Source organism: Oryzias latipes, chromosome 21, assembly GCF_002234675.1.
Source record: "Oryzias latipes chromosome 21, ASM223467v1".
NCBI lineage: Eukaryota > Metazoa > Chordata > Actinopteri > Beloniformes > Adrianichthyidae > Oryzias > Oryzias latipes.
In genome coordinates this window covers 13,243,407-13,262,734 of record NC_019879.2, presented here as the reverse complement: position 1 = coordinate 13,262,734, position 19,328 = coordinate 13,243,407, and the positions used below count along the sequence as shown (strand labels likewise).

At 39.4% G+C, this 19,328-nt stretch overlaps 1 protein-coding gene and 1 long non-coding RNA gene across 6 annotated transcripts; one reads left to right on the top strand and one right to left on the bottom strand.

Moving 5' to 3' along the window:
* Nucleotides 1-877: 877 nt before the first annotated feature.
* LOC111946773 lies at nucleotides 878-3,651 on the bottom strand. Of its 3 annotated transcripts, none has more exons than XR_002872527.1 (3): nucleotides 2,939-3,651; nucleotides 1,739-2,263; nucleotides 878-1,418 (listed from the first exon to the last, which is right to left on the bottom strand). It is a non-coding gene; the product is annotated as an uncharacterized LOC111946773 (long non-coding RNA). The 3 variants fall into 3 exon arrangements; XR_002872526.1 differs by having other exon boundaries at nucleotides 1,739-2,019; nucleotides 2,939-3,642; XR_002872525.1 differs by lacking the exon at nucleotides 2,939-3,651 and having other exon boundaries at nucleotides 1,739-2,635.
* Nucleotides 3,652-5,867: 2,216 nt separating this feature from the next.
* Nucleotides 5,868-10,749, top strand: LOC111946772. Of its 3 annotated transcripts, none has more exons than XM_023951039.1 (4): nucleotides 5,868-6,060; nucleotides 8,534-8,689; nucleotides 9,615-9,888; nucleotides 10,209-10,749. In XM_023951039.1, exons 1-4 carry the CDS (start codon nucleotides 5,889-5,891, stop codon nucleotides 10,306-10,308), a joined length of 702 nt encoding a protein of 233 aa, XP_023806807.1. In that variant the 5' UTR covers nucleotides 5,868-5,888; the 3' UTR covers nucleotides 10,309-10,749. The 3 variants fall into 3 exon arrangements, 1 of the variants encoding a protein (XP_023806807.1); XR_002872523.1 differs by having other exon boundaries at nucleotides 6,014-6,060; nucleotides 9,608-9,888; XR_002872524.1 differs by having other exon boundaries at nucleotides 6,014-6,060; nucleotides 9,364-9,888.
* Nucleotides 10,750-19,328: the final 8,579 nt, after the last annotated feature.

The window sequence follows — 19,328 nt, the reverse complement described above, 5'->3', positions numbered from 1 at the left end:
TGCATAAATAAATACTTACCGAGGATGAGTTGCTTCCAGGTGATTTACATATGAGGAGGGGGGAGAGGGGGGAGGGAAGAGGAAAGAAAAAAAAAACTCCCTGTACATTTCGGCCATCGCCTACTTCATAGCCAGAAACTCCAGCGTCATTGAGCTGGAGTTATTCATATTACGCTCTGGGGGCCATAGACCTCGGCTGGCGTAAACAATGGGCCTTACTTCCCCACCTTGCTCCTGTGACAGCACCGCTCCGGGTAACACTTTATAATAACTATCCGTTATAGCTGGTTAACAAATCATTAATAAACTCTTAGTTATTGAGCAATAGATGACTTGCTAAATAACTGTTAACAGTTAGTTAAGGATTTATAAATGTATCTTATAGATAGACAGCAGATAACTAACAAGCTTTTAGTTAGTGAGCTATAAATGACTTGTTACCCGTATATTCATGAGTTCTAACTGTACCTTATTAATTAGCCAGATGATGAAGAAACTGTTAATAAATTACTTACTAATGACTTATTAAGAATCAGTTAATACTTTAAACATGTTACTAGGACGTTATTATAAAGTTGCAGCTATTCCTCGTTTCTTCACTATTTGTAAATGAGGATCAATTCCAACTTTATAATAACGTCCAAATAACATTTACAAGCTAATAACTAACGCTTAACTGCTATATTAACTCACACTTTACAGGTCAGTTGTTAATAGTTTAACCATCTGCTAGTGAAGCTTTGTTGAAAAGCAAATGGGTGGGACAATTTCAAGGTACAAAAATATGTAATATTCAAAATATCAGATGCTTTATCTCATCCTTCTTTCACTAATAGCTTTTTCTGTTTACCGTACTTGACCAAAGAAACACCACAAGTTAAGTGTTGAACACTGTTTATTCCTTTTCCACACATACTGAGTCGTCACATGGCAGATCAGCAGAATAAAACGGAATTTTAGAACTTTTTGAGCAGAACAGAAAAAAACAAATGAATCTATAACAAGGATTGCTGTAGAACAATTCGAACTCAATATATTTGGTCAACCGGACCTGAGCAACACTGAACTACTCTGTGACACCATCCCGCAGTGTTTCAATACCTAAGCTTTCCTGGACAGAGGAATCAGTTTTCCCTTCTTCTTTTGATGTTCAACATCCCTCAAAAGGTTTGGATCACTATTTATCACTTCCAGACATTTTTTTGAAAAGTCCTGAAGTCGTTGCTGTGGCGTGTGGGCACCCAGTAACTCCTTATATGTCTTTGGGGCCACCACAGCCAATTCACAGATCGGAGCATTGCTGACAATGGTGTTTCGGTCAACACCGACCTTCTGATATGCCAAACTCAGCTTTCTCCCTTTCTTGTAAGCCTTTAGGACTTTCTTGTATCTCTTGATGACCTCTTGAGGATGACGTGCTGAAACAGATAGAAATTTAAGTACAACAAACATACAATAAGTGAATAAACACAGGGACACAAACACAGATACTATGCGGTTGCAAAAAGGGATGAAGACTACACAAACAAGGCAATTGGAGAGTTCACAATACTATACCCACCAGGACATACATTTAAAACATTTTTTCACACAAAAACAGAAAGAAAGCTAGACAGACATAGAAAAAGACAGATACAGACAAACAGAGACACAAAGAGACAGATGTGATGTCTCCATGCTCGACACCCTGACACACATGAGGGGAGTGGCCTTTTTGCTGTCCTGTCTTTACGCTTACCTCTTCGCCTGCTGTGTTCCCTTTTTGTCTTCTTTTTCTTTCTTTTGTCCTTTTTTTTTTGACTCCGGTGGCGGTGCATCTTTTTGTTCTTGCGTTTTTTCTTCATTTCTGATCTGAAAAAGCAGTTGATGAGGTGCTGGATGAAGAGGAGTTGAATGAAGTGGAGCTGAATGAACTGGAGCTGGATGAACTGGAGCTGGATGAACTGAAGGACGAAGAAAAAGAAGATGCACCAGGAGATGTGTTGGCCGAGGAGGATGAGTCAGTTGTCCCACTGTTATCTGTGTGAACAACATGATAGAAAACACAATTCAATTGTTAATTTGAAATTATTACCTATGATAATACAAGTCCACTCGCATACATTCTTTTAACATTTGCATTTCCCAAGACTTACTATTTAATTAATCAGCATCACTGTGGGTCATCAGTTGAACAGATGTGTTTGCTGTTAATCGATGCTACAAATAGGCTATTATCTTTTAGGAACTAACTGTGCAATAACACACTTGTGTTCCAATAGACCTGGCCAATAAATTAATTTGATCAATTAATTCAAATTTGTAGTTCAAGATTTTCCCATTTTTTTGGGAGAATCTGGCCTCTATTTACCCAGCACTCTGCTTTCTTGGAGTAAATCTGTCCTTGTTTTCTCTGCATGTTTTAGTTAGAGTTTCCAGTTGCATGACATTAAAAATGTCTTCATGCCATTTACAAATTACTTTTAGATCATTTCATTTTCTTAAAAAAGTTGTCATTCTCGTCAGCTGGTCCAGACTACAGTTGATCTTGTGGGCGATGCATGGGGGTCTTTTTAAGTGACATGTTTTGCTGCTGTGCTAAAGGAAACAAAAACAACTTATTTGTGATAGGAAATGAAACACATTATTGATGGTGGCTGGTGAGTCAAAAAATAAAATGTGGTCACTGTGGTGGTGACTTTAAACTTGGAGCATCAAATCACACGCAGCAAAATCCGTTTGATGGTCGTTAGCAGAAGAGGGAGTATGAGGACAACCTAGACAAAGTTTTTTTTTTTTTTGGCCATAGCGCCGAGCTCCATGTTTTGATGGGGGCCTTCTCACTGTTAAATATTGGCCTTTCTTTCCCTTAATATATATATTTTACAAAGCACCAAAGTATTATTGCCAGGTGTGCAGTCCTGTTTCAAACAACAAACAAAACTGTGGGCCCACTTACTTTGACCAACTTGTTGGCAGAGGGAGTCTCTCTCCTTAGTCAGGTCACTGATTTTTTTGGTGACTGTGTGCTGCTTCTTCTTCTTGGCCTCACGTCGTTTAAGCTCTTTCTTCTTAAAATGCAGAAATGCTGTTGGAGCTACAGTTTCCTCAGTATCTGAAATGATACCATAAAGAACAAATTCTAATTAGAAAAGCCAGGTTAGGGTAAATGTATAAAATATGACCTTTAAAAATAATGTTTTGATGTTCTGAAGGGTCAATATTATACAAATATCATACAAGAACGGCAGAAGAGCTTAGATAAAATCCACCAATAAGCGAATTAACAAGAAATGGCTAATGAAGAGCAAACCTTCATTAGCCAAATGTTGCTCTTAATTTTACTCCTCCATCGTCAAATTTGGTCATATTTGGCACCTAGTGAGTTTTAAATTTTGGACCCCGCCTGCATACTTTTATCCTTGGAGTGTTTTTCTTGTTTCTAAACACTCATGCCATTCAATAACTCTGAGATGGTCTAACAGTAACTCTTCTGTACGATTTCCCCTGAGTCTCCACACATTTTCCTTAACTGTTCTCCAGGCCCTCTCTATGTGTTGAGTATGTGCACCTGTTTGGGCATCGACATATGACACACTGTGATTGACAGTGAAATGAGTGTAACCTAGCTCAGGTAAAGCATTGTGATAAGCCCGCCATTCGTCACTTATTATTGTAGAGCCTACTTTAACATGGTGAGCTATAAGCGGCACCAGATCTCTCCTTCTTCTTCTCTCGACCAAGCGAAGAATAGGTTTAGCATGTCTTCTCCCCCTCCGGTCAACACCTAGCATCCCAAACACCCACTTCTTCCTCTTCCACCCACCAGCCATTCGTCCCCGTCCATACTGTTGAAAACATGAAATATTAGGAATTATTCTTCATCAAACCAAAAAAATATCTGTCATTCAATAATTTGTATATTTGCATTATTACATAATAGTGATTGCTGCTTGCCTTTCTTTTATGTCTAAAGTGGCTCTCATCAACTGTGACAAACTGCTCCTGCCCCCCGATGTACTGGCCTCTTGCTTGCTGATATCTGTCCATTGCAGTGGTGCAAACATCTCGCAGCTTTCGAGCCATCTTGGACAGTGTTGCTGAGCTCCCAGAAATGTCGTCACTTATCATGTCCACTTGACGTAGGCGCAGGGCCTTGTGCAAATATAATGAAAGAGCAAATTATTATTACACCACAGTTCTTGTCTTCTTTTTGGTTTGATAGACAAAAAATCCAAAAATTTAAGGTGTAAATTACAACTTTTAGCAAAATAAATCACAGAAGTGAAATAACTCCAATCACTTATCTTCATGACTAGAGATGCTATATAAGATGAAAAGCAACATTTTAGTAAGTACAGTCTCCAAGTATTGTTTATGGCAGCATAGTTATATTGTATTTCTATAGAAATAAACACTTTATGTCAAAGACAGACATTCTAAAATAATATACCAATGCAATAGTGTACCTGTAGAGAAACCGCATCCAGTTGAAGAGGGAGACCTTTGATTTGCTGAATATAGATTTGTGTCTAACAGACCTCTTCAGTTTCCTTCCTTTGTGGCTGTGGTGTTTGCAAATCCTGAAAATATACAAATAAAAATACTTATGACATAGGCCAAGGTAGTGGCCAAAGCAGTGATTTTAAATCTGTTTTCAAGTCAAGGACCCCCCAAAGTAATGTGTATTTGGCCATAAAGCCCAACTAGAAATATTCAGTGCAAGGAACCCCAATAACATATACATTAATATATTTCAATGGTGTTGTTATTTTTTATAGCAGATATGCACAGCCTTTTAGCGTATTGTAATCATGTACATTGTTTAGTTTATAGTAGTGTGTATCTAGAAATTAAAGGGTAACCCAACAGGGCAGTTGGATGCTGACTCCACTCTCAGCCCATGATTTGAAAAATGCAAAACAAACAAAAAAAAGGAGTGGGCCTGGTGAAGGTAGGCTGAGCTGGGGAGATATGGTTTGGATCTGTGATTGACACTGACGTTAACTCATAAACTGTAAAAACAATGGACTAAACGAGGTGCACCACTGTTCCTGAGACAGGCGCCGCCATGTTGAAATCAGTAAACTGATTGAAACTGAAGCTCTGAGTCATCGGGACAGTAGCTGCCCAACTGATGACTCAGCTGATGAATCCCGAAATTCAACTTTACTACCTCAGGGGCAGAAGGCAGATGGTTATAAATTGAGGAGTTAAAAAAATGTATTATGATTTTCAAAAATTTGGCAAGAAGGACAATAGTCAGCATGTTTACCCTTAATCTTAACATGAGTTAAGATGCCCTTTTATTAGCACAATAAATAGATTTAATTTTCACAAGAAATTCTTTAACAAATTATCAATGTGTGTTGTCATTTTATTCAATAAAAAGAAACTTACCATGCATAGTTATCCACACAGACTGATTCCCTGAATTTCATCTTGTGTTTGCATTCTTTGCATCTCATCCGTCTTCTTAGAAGTATTTTCTTCTGCAGCCATTTGATTAAGACTTTGTGTCTCCTTGTAGATTTAGTTTCTCCTTCGATAAGCTGTCTTAGCTCAGTGGCTAAACCAGGCATGATTTTAGTTTTCTTATCCTCCGTTTTTCCGCGCACTCGCCACACTATTCCTGAGCTTCAGTGACTAACTCCCGCCAGATTACGTTTGAATTGCAAACTATAATAAATCGGTGTGATGAGGATAAACCAAGCCAATCATATTCGTATTCATGGGCTGAGGGCGGTGCCATGCGGCCTCCCCCATCATATCGGCTGGTTATCAACTTGTCAATCACCGTTGTAGGCCCATTTTGATTAGTTGCAGCCGGCGACAACCTAGACAGATGCGCCCATCCTTCACTCACGAGTCACGTAGCAAGTTCTTTAAATTGATTTCAAGGCATAGAGATGAACACACGGTCTGGTAAAATGTCCAACCCCAGCGGGAATGCGCAAACTACCGCGATAAATCCAGGTACTGTCGGAAAAAAGAGGAAAAAGTCAACAGCGGGAATTTCGAAGGAGAGGGAAACTTCAACTGTGGACCAGCCGGATGTGCACATGGACGATGACGGTGTCGGTAAGCAAACGTGTTATCTTTTCTTTCAATGAAAAGAAGCTTGATTGAGATTGATTAAACATCGGAGTCATTGATTTGTTTTACACAATTCAACCATAGTAGTGAAGCCACTGGCTAGGGCCATGGCCGGCCCTCCCTATACGCGAATTACGCAGCCGCGTAGGGCCCCCGTCATCACCAGGGCCCCGAAGTGGCGAAAAAAATGAAATAAAGAAAGACCCAAATCTGGCAACCCACTTGATAGAATTTCCGTACCAACGTGCGCTCTGAATGTTGTGCAAAAGAAACTTGCACTTTTGTGATCCCCCCTTCAACACACCTGAACCAATCTGGCAACCCAAATAAGGGCGTCACGCCCCTCTTTGCAACGATTGGTCAACATCATTCCATCTGAGCCATACACAGTGTGCATTTACGAGCGCATTTTTGTTTCAATAAAGTTGGGAAAAAGAAAAAAAAAACGAGCACATTTTATCACACTGATTAAAGCGACAAGACAACATCATGCCAAAGATACTTTATCCACCATTAGGAGCTGAAAAAAGATGAACTTCAACATCAATCACAAGGTAAGTTTGGAGGATGTTGGGGCCGTATTTATACATTATCCTGCCTTTCGGTGCAGCTGCGCAATTTACGTCAAATTATACTAATCGATCCGAGGTGAAGATTGCACATAAACAACCCCGTCATTTCCAATGGAAAACTCGAAAATAATTCTGATATCCAAGTTTCCAAGATCATGAGGTCGGACATGACCTTCCAAAACGGCTAATAGCAGAGAAAAGTAAATAATGATGATGGTATGGTGGCTGAAAAATGTTTTAACTCATGTTATAATCGTATTGTTTAATTGTTTTGCTAACACATATAGTGCTTTCTGCATTTTCCGGTTTATGTCATTAAAAAAACTGTTGTTTATTATAGCAGGTCAGGTAGTCTGACTTACTTTTTCAACATTGAATGTGTCTTAAAATCTTGCATTGGCATGAAATATGTAGAATCAATTCCACCAACCTCAAATCCAATTTGTCCAGCTGAATGACCAACCACAGTCTATGATCCAGAAAGAATGGATTAGGTGCAGAGAGGTCCTTTTCAGACTGATAAAGACTTTGAATTTTCCAAAATCCCCTCATTGAGCTGTTGTGTTCTTTATGTTGGATTGTTTTATCGTTATTTGATTTTCTGTTAAGTTGCTGTTTTTGAAAGTTGGAGTTTTGTGAATGTCATTTGTTGAGTGCTTAATGTTACATTAAAAAATATATATTTATATATCTATATACATTTGTCATTCATATTTATTTCTTTGCATTTAAAATTTGTTGTGCACCACTAAATGTGTATCCAACATGCAGGCAATATACTGTATTCAATTCTTTGGCAGCAACAATAATTCACAAATGTATTAATAGGGATTTCTCATTTATATTACAACAACAGTTGTGTTTTTTTGGTGCTGCTGATCAGTTAGAGGGCCCACAAATTAAATTTCGCTTAGGGCCCCCAGAAGACCAGGGCCGGCCCTGGCTAGGGCACAATCTTCCTGCACGACTCGTGCCACGGCACGAGCATCCCAAAAATGTACCCCCCCCCCCCCCCCCCCGCAGTTTTTCTAGACTAAAACCGCTCATTTCCACGTCCAAGTTAATGAAATGTGCGCAAGGGCACCCTTACTGTCGTGTGTACTTGTAATTACAGTATTTGCACTCTGTGAAGAATACACTGGAGCAGCCCGTACGCATGTGCGCGGCGCGCGCGTATGTGTGTGTGTGTGTGTGGGGGGGGGGGGGTTGGGGGGGTTAACGCGCGGGGCAAACCAACTTGGCTGCAGAGGACGTGAACATCTGAACAGGTACAGAGCCGGGGAGGAGCTCAGATACCGCTTATGACTCCAGATCCCGCAACAAACCAACAGCTGCTTTCTAAATAAAAAAATAGTTTTTATCCATAAATTAATGTAATTTATTGGGTTTACTGGATTTTATGAAAAGTGGAAGCAGAGAAAAAGACGAGTCTGCATCAAAGTGAATTTGTTTCCATCATCTCACTCATCATGACTCTGGGTATTTGACAGACAGAAAAGTCTATACCAGGTTGTGAAAAATGGACAAAGGATCTAAAGAAACATCAGCGTCCAGTTTAGAAACAAGAAAAACACTCCAAGGATAAAAGTATGCAGGCGGGGTCCAAAATTTAAAACTCACTAGGTGCCAAATATGACCAAATTTGACGATGGAGGAGTAAAATTAAGAGCAACATTTGGCTAATGAAGGTTTGCTCTTCATTAGCCATTTCTTGTTAATTCGCTTATTGGTGGATTTTATCTAAGCTCTTCTGCCGTTCTTGTATGATATTTGTATAATATTGACCCTTCAGAACATCAAAACATTATTTTTAAAGGTCATATTTTATACATTTACCCTAACCTGGCTTTTCTAATTAGAATTTGTTCTTTATGGTATCATTTCAGATACTGAAGAAACTGTAGCTCCAACAGCATTTCTGCATTTTAAGAAGAAAGAGCTTAAACGACGTGAGGCCAAGAAGAAGAAGCAGCACACAGTCACCAAAAAAATCAGTGACCTGACTAAGGAGAGAGACTCCCTCTGCCAACAAGTTGGTCAAAGTAAGTGGGCCCACAGTTTTGTTTGTTGTTTGAAACAGGACTGCACACCTGGCAATAATACTTTGGTGCTTTGTAAAATATATATATTAAGGGAAAGAAAGGCCAATATTTAACAGTGAGAAGGCCCCCATCAAAACATGGAGCTCGGCGCTATGGCCAAAAAAAAAAAAACTTTGTCTAGGTTGTCCTCATACTCCCTCTTCTGCTAACGACCATCAAACGGATTTTGCTGCGTGTGATTTGATGCTCCAAGTTTAAAGTCACCACCACAGTGACCACATTTTATTTTTTGACTCACCAGCCACCATCAATAATGTGTTTCATTTCCTATCACAAATAAGTTGTTTTTGTTTCCTTTAGCACAGCAGCAAAACATGTCACTTAAAAAGACCCCCATGCATCGCCCACAAGATCAACTGTAGTCTGGACCAGCTGACGAGAATGACAACTTTTTTAAGAAAATGAAATGATCTAAAAGTAATTTGTAAATGGCATGAAGACATTTTTAATGTCATGCAACTGGAAACTCTAACTAAAACATGCAGAGAAAACAAGGACAGATTTACTCCAAGAAAGCAGAGTGCTGGGTAAATAGAGGCCAGATTCTCCCAAAAAAATGGGAAAATCTTGAACTACAAATTTGAATTAATTGATCAAATTAATTTATTGGCCAGGTCTATTGGAACACAAGTGTGTTATTGCACAGTTAGTTCCTAAAAGATAATAGCCTATTTGTAGCATCGATTAACAGCAAACACATCTGTTCAACTGATGACCCACAGTGATGCTGATTAATTAAATAGTAAGTCTTGGGAAATGCAAATGTTAAAAGAATGTATGCGAGTGGACTTGTATTATCATAGGTAATAATTTCAAATTAACAATTGAATTGTGTTTTCTATCATGTTGTTCACACAGATAACAGTGGGACAACTGACTCATCCTCCTCGGCCAACACATCTCCTGGTGCATCTTCTTTTTCTTCGTCCTTCAGTTCATCCAGCTCCAGTTCATCCAGCTCCAGTTCATTCAGCTCCACTTCATTCAACTCCTCTTCATCCAGCACCTCATCAACTGCTTTTTCAGATCAGAAATGAAGAAAAAACGCAAGAACAAAAAGATGCACCGCCACCGGAGTCAAAAAAAAAAGGACAAAAGAAAGAAAAAGAAGACAAAAAGGGAACACAGCAGGCGAAGAGGTAAGCGTAAAGACAGGACAGCAAAAAGGCCACTCCCCTCATGTGTGTCAGGGTGTCGAGCATGGAGACATCACATCTGTCTCTCTGTGTCTCTGTTTGTCTGTATCTGTCTTTTTCTATGTCTGTCTAGCTTTCTTTCTGTTTTTGTGTGAAAAAATGTTTTAAATGTATGTCCTGGTGGGTATAGTATTGTGAACTCTCCAATTGCCTTGTTTGTGTAGTCTTCATCCCTTTTTGCAACCGCATAGTATCTGTGTTTGTGTCCCTGTGTTTATTCACTTATTGTATGTTTGTTGTACTTAAATTTCTATCTGTTTCAGCACGTCATCCTCAAGAGGTCATCAAGAGATACAAGAAAGTCCTAAAGGCTTACAAGAAAGGGAGAAAGCTGAGTTTGGCATATCAGAAGGTCGGTGTTGACCGAAACACCATTGTCAGCAATGCTCCGATCTGTGAATTGGCTGTGGTGGCCCCAAAGACATATAAGGAGTTACTGGGTGCCCACACGCCACAGCAACGACTTCAGGACTTTTCAAAAAAATGTCTGGAAGTGATAAATAGTGATCCAAACCTTTTGAGGGATGTTGAACATCAAAAGAAGAAGGGAAAACTGATTCCTCTGTCCAGGAAAGCTTAGGTATTGAAACACTGCGGGATGGTGTCACAGAGTAGTTCAGTGTTGCTCAGGTCCGGTTGACCAAATATATTGAGTTCGAATTGTTCTACAGCAATCCTTGTTATAGATTCATTTGTTTTTTTCTGTTCTGCTCAAAAAGTTCTAAAATTCCGTTTTATTCTGCTGATCTGCCATGTGACGACTCAGTATGTGTGGAAAAGGAATAAACAGTGTTCAACACTTAACTTGTGGTGTTTCTTTGGTCAAGTACGGTAAACAGAAAAAGCTATTAGTGAAAGAAGGATGAGATAAAGCATCTGATATTTTGAATATTACATATTTTTGTACCTTGAAATTGTCCCACCCATTTGCTTTTCAACAAAGCTTCACTAGCAGATGGTTAAACTATTAACAACTGACCTGTAAAGTGTGAGTTAATATAGCAGTTAAGCGTTAGTTATTAGCTTGTAAATGTTATTTGGACGTTATTATAAAGTTGGAATTGATCCTCATTTACAAATAGTGAAGAAACGAGGAATAGCTGCAACTTTATAATAACGTCCTAGTAACATGTTTAAAGTATTAACTGATTCTTAATAAGTCATTAGTAAGTAATTTATTAACAGTTTCTTCATCATCTGGCTAATTAATAAGGTACAGTTAGAACTCATGAATATACGGGTAACAAGTCATTTATAGCTCACTAACTAAAAGCTTGTTAGTTATCTGCTGTCTATCTATAAGATACATTTATAAATCCTTAACTAACTGTTAACAGTTATTTAGCAAGTCATTTATTGCTCAATAACTAAGATTTTATTAATGATTTGTTAACTAGCTATAACGGATAGTTATTATAAAGTGTTACCCAGCTCGGTAGCTCCACTGTAGCTGGCATCTACCTCCAAAATGAAAGGGAGAGACAAAACTTTTCCGACAACCCTCCGTCCAGCTTTCCATTAAGCCTATGGCTGACTTTTTCTAGGTCTTTTTGCCCTCGAGCTCAGCCACTAACCAATGCAATGGGGCAGCCAACTTGGCAAAGCCCTCCACAAACTGCAGATATTAACTGGCAAACCCAAAGAATGACCGCAGTTGGTAGATGGTAGTTGGGGGTTCCCAGTTGGCCACCGCTTCGACCTTGCTGGGGTCTGTGGACACCCCTTTTTTTCTTAGATCATTTGCCCCAGGTAACGTACCTGCCGTTGAAAGAAGGCACATTTACTCAGCTTAACCTTCAACCCGTCCTGCTGCAACCATTCAAGCACCACCTCTAGCCTTTTCAAATGCTAATCAACTGTTGATGAAAACACCACAATATCATCCAAGTACAAAAAGAATGATTTGCACTGTTGATACCCGAAGATCTGTTGCATGAGGCGCTGGGCCGTTGAAAGAAGGGACATTTACTCAGCTGAACCTTCAACCCGTCCTGCTGCAGCCGTTCAAGCACCACCTCTAGCCTTTCCAAATGCTAATCAACTGTGGATGAAAACACCACAATATCATCCAAGTACAAAAACAATGATTTGCACTGTTGATACGAAGATCTGTTGCATGAGGCGCTGGAAGGTGAGAGGGGCATTGCAGAGTCCGAAAGGCATAAGATTCCGTTCGAAGAGACTGAAGTGCAAAATGCCGTTTTGGCCTTATCTTCCTCCTGGTTTTAACAACTAGCCAAATCTATGGTTGAAAACCAGTGGGCCCCGACCATTGAGTCTAAAATGTCTTCAAAGCGGGGAAGAGGGAATGCGTCCTTCCTGATTTTTGTGGTTAGGCTGACGATAGTCCACACACATGCAGAGACTGCTATCCTTCTTCTTTACAAGCACGATTGAAGAGGCATATGGGCTGGGATTCCAGCAGCTTTTGATATGGTTTATTTCAAGCAATCATGGAATAATGCTCAAAAGTATTCATACATTCATTGAAAGACGTATCAAACTTAGAATAATTAGATATTAAATCAAAGATTGCTTGAAAGGGAGTGGAAAGATCCGAACTTCTATAATCATACCACTGTTCTACCGTAACCATTTTATTACATGATTTATCATTATCCGGTTCATAACTTTTCATCTGATATTAATGCCTTACTAACACCATTTCAAGTCATTACGTGCTTAAGTATCAATTAATCACATGACAATGATGAATTACTTCATAATTATGTAAAGTAGTTATAACTATTTTGTATAATAACATACCACATACAGATCAATTAGCTAAAATATATTTAGATTATTTTCATTAGAAAAATCATATTTATGATTAAAAAAATAATACTATCAGAAAATGAACATAACAAATCATGACTTTATGTTATGATATGTATGACGTAGCAGACCCAGATGCTGGAACCTGGAAGTAAACTCAGACTTAGTAGTGATAACAAAAGAGGTTTAATTTTCCAGATGGAAAAAGTCAATTAGTCTTTAGAAATGGTCACTTGGAGGACTGTAAGGAATAACAGCTGTCTTGCCGTAGCTGGAGTTTCTTCGTGGCTGGATATGATACGAAGCGAGAGTCGTGGCGGAGGCGTGGCGTGGCAGCGGCAGCTCCTGGGGAAGATTTATCCAGGTGGAGACTCGTGGAAACGGATCTGAGAGCGAGGCGACAAAACAAGGTAAGTAGTATGAAGACTTGAAAACAAAAAAAGACTTGGTGACCAAACTAAGCACCGTGAAGGACCACGAATTGGCAACGAACTGGCGATGAAAGCTGTGGCTGGATCTCCTTAGGAAGGCGGTGAGTAGATGAGGTCAGTGTCCACAGCTGGTTCCAATAATCAGAGCAGAGAGGGGAGGGGGAGAAGAGACTGCCAGAGGCGCTATGACACTTCTTAGATCAAGTGAATTTATATAATTAGAAATCAATCATTATAACCATCTTCAATAACTGATTAAATGTGTTTTTTTATTATTATTATTTAAAAAAAATGTATACTAAGATAATGCTGTGAGATAAAATAAAAAAGGGTCCGTATTCTGTCAAATGTCTAAGGTTGGTATTCCTTCTTCTGCTGATTAACAGTCGTTTAACTGTGTTTAAACAGAGTTTATAGTTCTCTTCACTTTTATTTCTGCAGACATTAGATAAAGGTTCGTATCCTTCTGCGGCTGTTATCAGCGGCGCTTAAAGTTGAGGTCAAGTTGTCTGCAGGTCAGAATTCGGCTAAAAATAAGGGACACTTCAGACTTTTGGAGACCGGGATGAATCCAGGCGTCATCTTTCTTGAAATTAAATTTGACTCTTTGATTTATTACTGCATTTGTTGGTTCAGATGTCCGTGACCAAACACTTCTCCAAGTCCTTCATGGTGTTAACAATCAGTACCTTGGACCGGTCCGGTGGACCAAGTGGTTTGACGTAAATCTTGCAGCCTTTAACCCAAGTGCTTTCAATCTGTTTACGCTTCCTGAGAAGCCTGGCATGTTTGGCGATTTTAGCATTTCTTCTGGTCAGATGGTCGTTTATATAAGCAGCAGATCTCTTCAGATTACTCCTTTGATTCGTCAGAGCTAGCTTTTGTTTTTGATTTACACACCCGATAATGATCGATGGATTCTCCGTCTCCAGTCTCCTGGGAAGCGGGTAGCAGGCTTAGATGGTATTTAGATACAGGGAAATCCCTTTAGACGTGAGAAATGATTCCACTTGGTGTTTCAGAGACTCTCCATCGCTCCCCGTTTCAGAAGAGGCGCTAGGAATGCTAGCATTGCTATTAGCATTTGCAATGCTAGCTCCAGCTGCATTTAGCTTTGCCCAAGGTTTGATCTGTAATCCAATGAGAATGGCATTATTTATCCTTGCTTGTTATTCCATGTCGTCCCTCTTTTCTCCAGAATCTCTAACCAATTATCTTGCTGCTCGTTTTGAGCTCAGAGTCTTCGGAACTCTTCAACTATCCATGGAAGGAGCTAGCTTGACATGAATTTCGTGGAGTATAGCTTTAATGTCATCACCATTACTTGTTGCTTGGTTTTTCTTCTGGGCCATATTTTTATTTTCTGTCCAAATCAAGCACCGTCGCACAGTAATGACTCTCACCAAACTGTGATTTTTGTTCAAAGTTCTATGAAAAGAGGTGTCCCAGTTCACTGCTGGTGCATTTGTAGGCATACGTTTGTTATCTAAGCCAGTATTTTTCAACCTTTTCTGAGCCACGGCACACTTTAACCTTAAAAAAAATCCCGCGGCACATCAGCATCCAAAAAAAACAAAAAAAAACAAGGAGAAACTCACAGTCTGTATTGATCTACAGCCCCTCCACAATCTCACATGCACTTTTGAGATAATTGTGTCAGAAAAAGCTGGAGACTGCAGCTGTTTTTTTCTAAAAGATGCAATAAAAGTTAAGTTAGAAGATTTAAAAACAGTTTGATGTGTGTTCGTTGGTTTCAAGACGTTCAACAACAGATCTCCTTGTGCGCTGTCACTCTCACAACCCAATGCATCGTGGGAGATGTAGTGCATAAAACGGCCGGAGATTGCTTTTCGGAGCTTCATTGTTTTGTTAACTTGTTCCACGGTCTGATACCGGATTCTGTGGAAAGCTACACTGCTAAAGACGAGCTTTTGCAGGTATTTTTGTTATAACTGAGCGACTTAACGAGCTAAATCGGGACAAGGAAGTGAAGACTTTAACCACTTCTGATTGGTCAGACTGATGACATGTGATTAAGTCCCCCAAGAATGATTGGTGGAGACAGTGAAAGGGACGGGACTTTTCCTTACACAGTTATAGCTGCAGCTAAATCGTGGTACGTCATTCTTATCAAAATGTCTTTAATAAAAATAAAATAAACGCAAAGAAAAAGTATTTTACGATCTTTTATATTCCTAACTCCTCAGTGTTTTATCAGGGCCTGTTTAGATGAACACAGAGCTGAAATCCTGGAGATGGGAAATGTTTTTAGATCAGTTAATGAGGGCAATTTCCCACGGCACACTTGACCATCTCCCACGGCACACTAGTGTGCCGCGGCACACTGGTTGAAAAACACTGATCTAAGCACCTCACTTGACGTTTTTCTTGTTCAGCGGGAGAAATCTTGTCCTGACTTGAGTTTAACGTGTTCAAAGCCAAGCTGACATTTTGATTCAGAAATGGAAGAAGCACAGCTGACATCTGATTATCTGTGAGAGATCTATATCTATATCTATACCCAAGTTTGTGAAACATCATCACTAAGAATGGTTGATCACATATATAGGTAGACCAGAAACAAGCAAAAACTTCGCAGCATTTCTACAATTTGGTTGGCAATTTGTTGTTCCTAAGCAGAAACTTAGATTTAAAGTCTCCTGCCAATACTACACTAACTGAACAGCATGCTGTCTATAGGTAAAAAGAGTATTGATATGCACTTGAAATTGAAAGAAACAACATTCTTATGAAAGCCTTGCCATACTTTGCATTCTATGAACAAAAAGGCCCTTTTCGTGTCAATTGGTGTTTGGTGCCATCTCCCTGACTAGATGGGCTGCCTCGCCTTCCACCATCAAAGGGGTCATGTCGACGTCAGCGGGTTCATGACCCTGCGACCCCCAATCCGGAGGTCCACCAGCGGACTCCAGCAGAGAGATGTGGAAGGTGGAGGTAACTGATGACCTTTGTTTTTGTTTTGTGTTATTTTATACCATTATATTTGTATATTTCAGTAAAATATTTTTAAAAGTAGACATTAAATCATCACAAGTTTGTTCACAAGATTTAAAACTAATGGATGTATTCTAGTTTAGTTGCTTCATTTAATTTTCAATGAGGACATTGTCTTGTTGAGAGATAAAAGAAATCCTGATCCTGCCTTAACTGACATTTATATTCTGTGGCATGCTTTTTGTAAAATTTAGCATGCCCTGTATGAAGGTTATACGTCTTTTTAATCGGAACAGCTTTATTTGTGAAAATTAAGTCTGGAAGTGTTTGAGAAGATTTTGTTCTTTTTGTTGTCTTACAGATCATCTGAGTCATCTAAATTGTTTTGACATTATGTTTGGGCATCTTCTTTAGTTTAGTCACCCAGTAGAATAATTTCCTTTTTATCATGTTGCTTGAAAATGCTATTTAAACAGTCAAAGAAGACATTTGAAGGGGTTTCTGGTTTGACGAGCAAGTGTTAGGACGCATTTTTTCTACGAGTCCACAACCTTTATCATTTTAACCCCACAAACTGACTTGTATAATGCCTAATAATATTTGAGCATGGAAAGAAATCTCCCTGCTTCTATCCTGACCAGAAATGCCACCCGAAACTGCCAAACTGACTGAAAAAACAGCAGAATCATATGATCACGGCGCCTCTGCTGCAATTAACAGAACAGACATAGCAGCGTTGCTAGCTGAACACAGGACTACACTTCTTGCTGATTTGAAAATTTCTTTCTCTGATGAAGTTAAATAGAAAGCTCGATGGATTGCAGAAGGAGTTGGAGCGCCACAACGAATGTTTAACATCACTGGAGGACAACGTCGCGTCACTTCACCAACGTTTGGCTAAAGTGACTAGCTGTGCTACGCTACAAACTAAAAACAAGAAGCTTGAGTCTAATCTTACAGACTTGGAAGGAATAAAGGTGCAGTCTAACGCGCTTTTAGTAGGTCTACCAGAAGAAATTGAAGTTCCTCAGCCATCCAAATCTTTTGTCCCAGGCCCGGGGACAGACCGCGGATGGTCATCCTTTGCTTCCATCTACACCAGAATAAAGAGTACCTTTTGGCACGCAGCAAAGTTTCAGCTCTGCGCTGAAGGCTGAAAAGTTTGTGAAGTGTTACAAGCGAGACTGAATAAACAGTTTGAACATGGCTGAAGTATGAAACTTTATCTACTGTCAAATCTTGATTTAGGCTTGCAGACATATATTGTTGTCTATGTTAATGACTGTCCCCCAGTGTGTTTTTGGATTTAGATAGTGTGTATACATTTTTTGGCTTTCTAGCCCCTTATTTCTATACATTTTTAATAGTATACTTTTGTTGTTACTAGGACTGTTTTCTTTCCTATTTGGGACAAATGCTTTATTTCTTTTCAAAGTAACATGAACATATCTTGGAAATATTCTTATATCCATGGGGTAACATGTTTTAGTTACCCTTAAAAAATTAGGGCTTAGAAGAGTTAGAAAATTTAGAGTGGAAGTTTTATATATTGATAGAGTAGGTGGTGCTGTTGTGTTTGTTGGTTGGTAGTGGTGGTGTTAGGTGGTGGTTGTGGTGGGGGTGTCAATGGTGCCTCTGTCAGTCACTTTCCCCCTCCCATTCCTGCTCGGCTCTGGACGCGACCAGCTGGCTCCACTCACCTCTTCATTACCCCGCCTACTTAAGGAGATCCAGGACCTGTCTTCAACGCCAGTCCGTTGTTCCTCCCGCGGTGCTTAGTATGGCTCTCTCATGTCTTGTGTCTTACCTTGGTTTTGCCTCGCTAATTGTGCCTCTCTGTTCCACTCTCAGGAATCTTCATCATCATTATGTTTCTCAAAGCCTTGTGCTATCTTAGATGACCCCACCCTTACATTGAAGTGTTCTCCCTACCATGACAAAGGTGGATAAAGGTGGAAAGATTTTATGTAATCCATGGACACCAGTGAGGTTCACAAATCATTGAAGAAAAAAGGTTCAGGTCTAGTGGGTCTAGATGACCCAACTCCCAATGTTAAAGCGCCTAGGATAGCACAAAGGTTACAGGTAGCATGTAATAAACAGGATGGGTCCTAAAACTGAGCCCTGTGGGACTCCGTAGCTAACTCGAGTGCAGTGAGAAGACTGTCCATTCACATTAACAAACTGGTACCCATCGAATTAGGATACAAACCAATGGAGGGCAGATCCTCTGATCCCTATGTCATGCTCTAATCTTTGGCGTAAAATACTCTGGTCGATGGCGTCAAAGGCTGGGCTAAGTTCTAACAGGACCAGAATAGAAAATAATCTCTTTTCTGAGGCCAATAATAAGTCATTAGAGACTATAACTAGTGCAGTTTCTGTGCTGTGGTGTGGTCTGAACCCTGACTGAAAATTTTCAAAGTGGCTATTGTCCTGTAGGTGGCAGTATAATTGCTTAACTGCATCTCTTTCAGGAAATGGATCTAAAAAATGTAGACAATACTCGCTTGAGAGGTGGTTGGGTTGGACAACTATTTCATTCGACTTTTCTGATGGAAGGCCAGGGGAGTTGCAATATTAATAAATGAGATTATTTCTTTTACCCCCTCTTCAGTCTTAACTGATCCCAATGGTAGATATGTGATAGTCACAGGTTTACTTTATAATCTTAAGGTCAATATGGCTAATATGTATGCTAAACATTGACAATCCAAACTTTTTTCCTAAATTTTGTGACGACTGTCATGTTTAAATTCATACATTTTCATTATGGATGGAGACCTAAACTTGTGTTTGAATCCAGGGATGGATAGATTTTATACCAGGGTATGCAATATCCAAAGCTGCCTCCTATGTTCAGTATTTCATCTCCACCTATGGTGTCTTAGACTTCTGGCGTTTTTTGCATTCACAAAAAACGCAGACAATAGACAGACAATATTCTTTCTTTTCTAACTCTCATAAGACCTACAGCAGAATTTATTATTTTCTAACAGATAATAAACTGACCCCTAATATTCAGTGATGCGATCATGAACCAATTGTAAAATAAGATCACCCACCATTGGTGTTAAAATTGGAAAAACCAGCGGCATCCCTACCTAGACGACAATTGACATTCAATTCTCTGTTATTGAGTGATGTTTTTTTTTTTCTAAAATTCATCTCTGATCAAACGTCCTTGTTCTTGGAGATTAACTTAACATATAACATATCTTA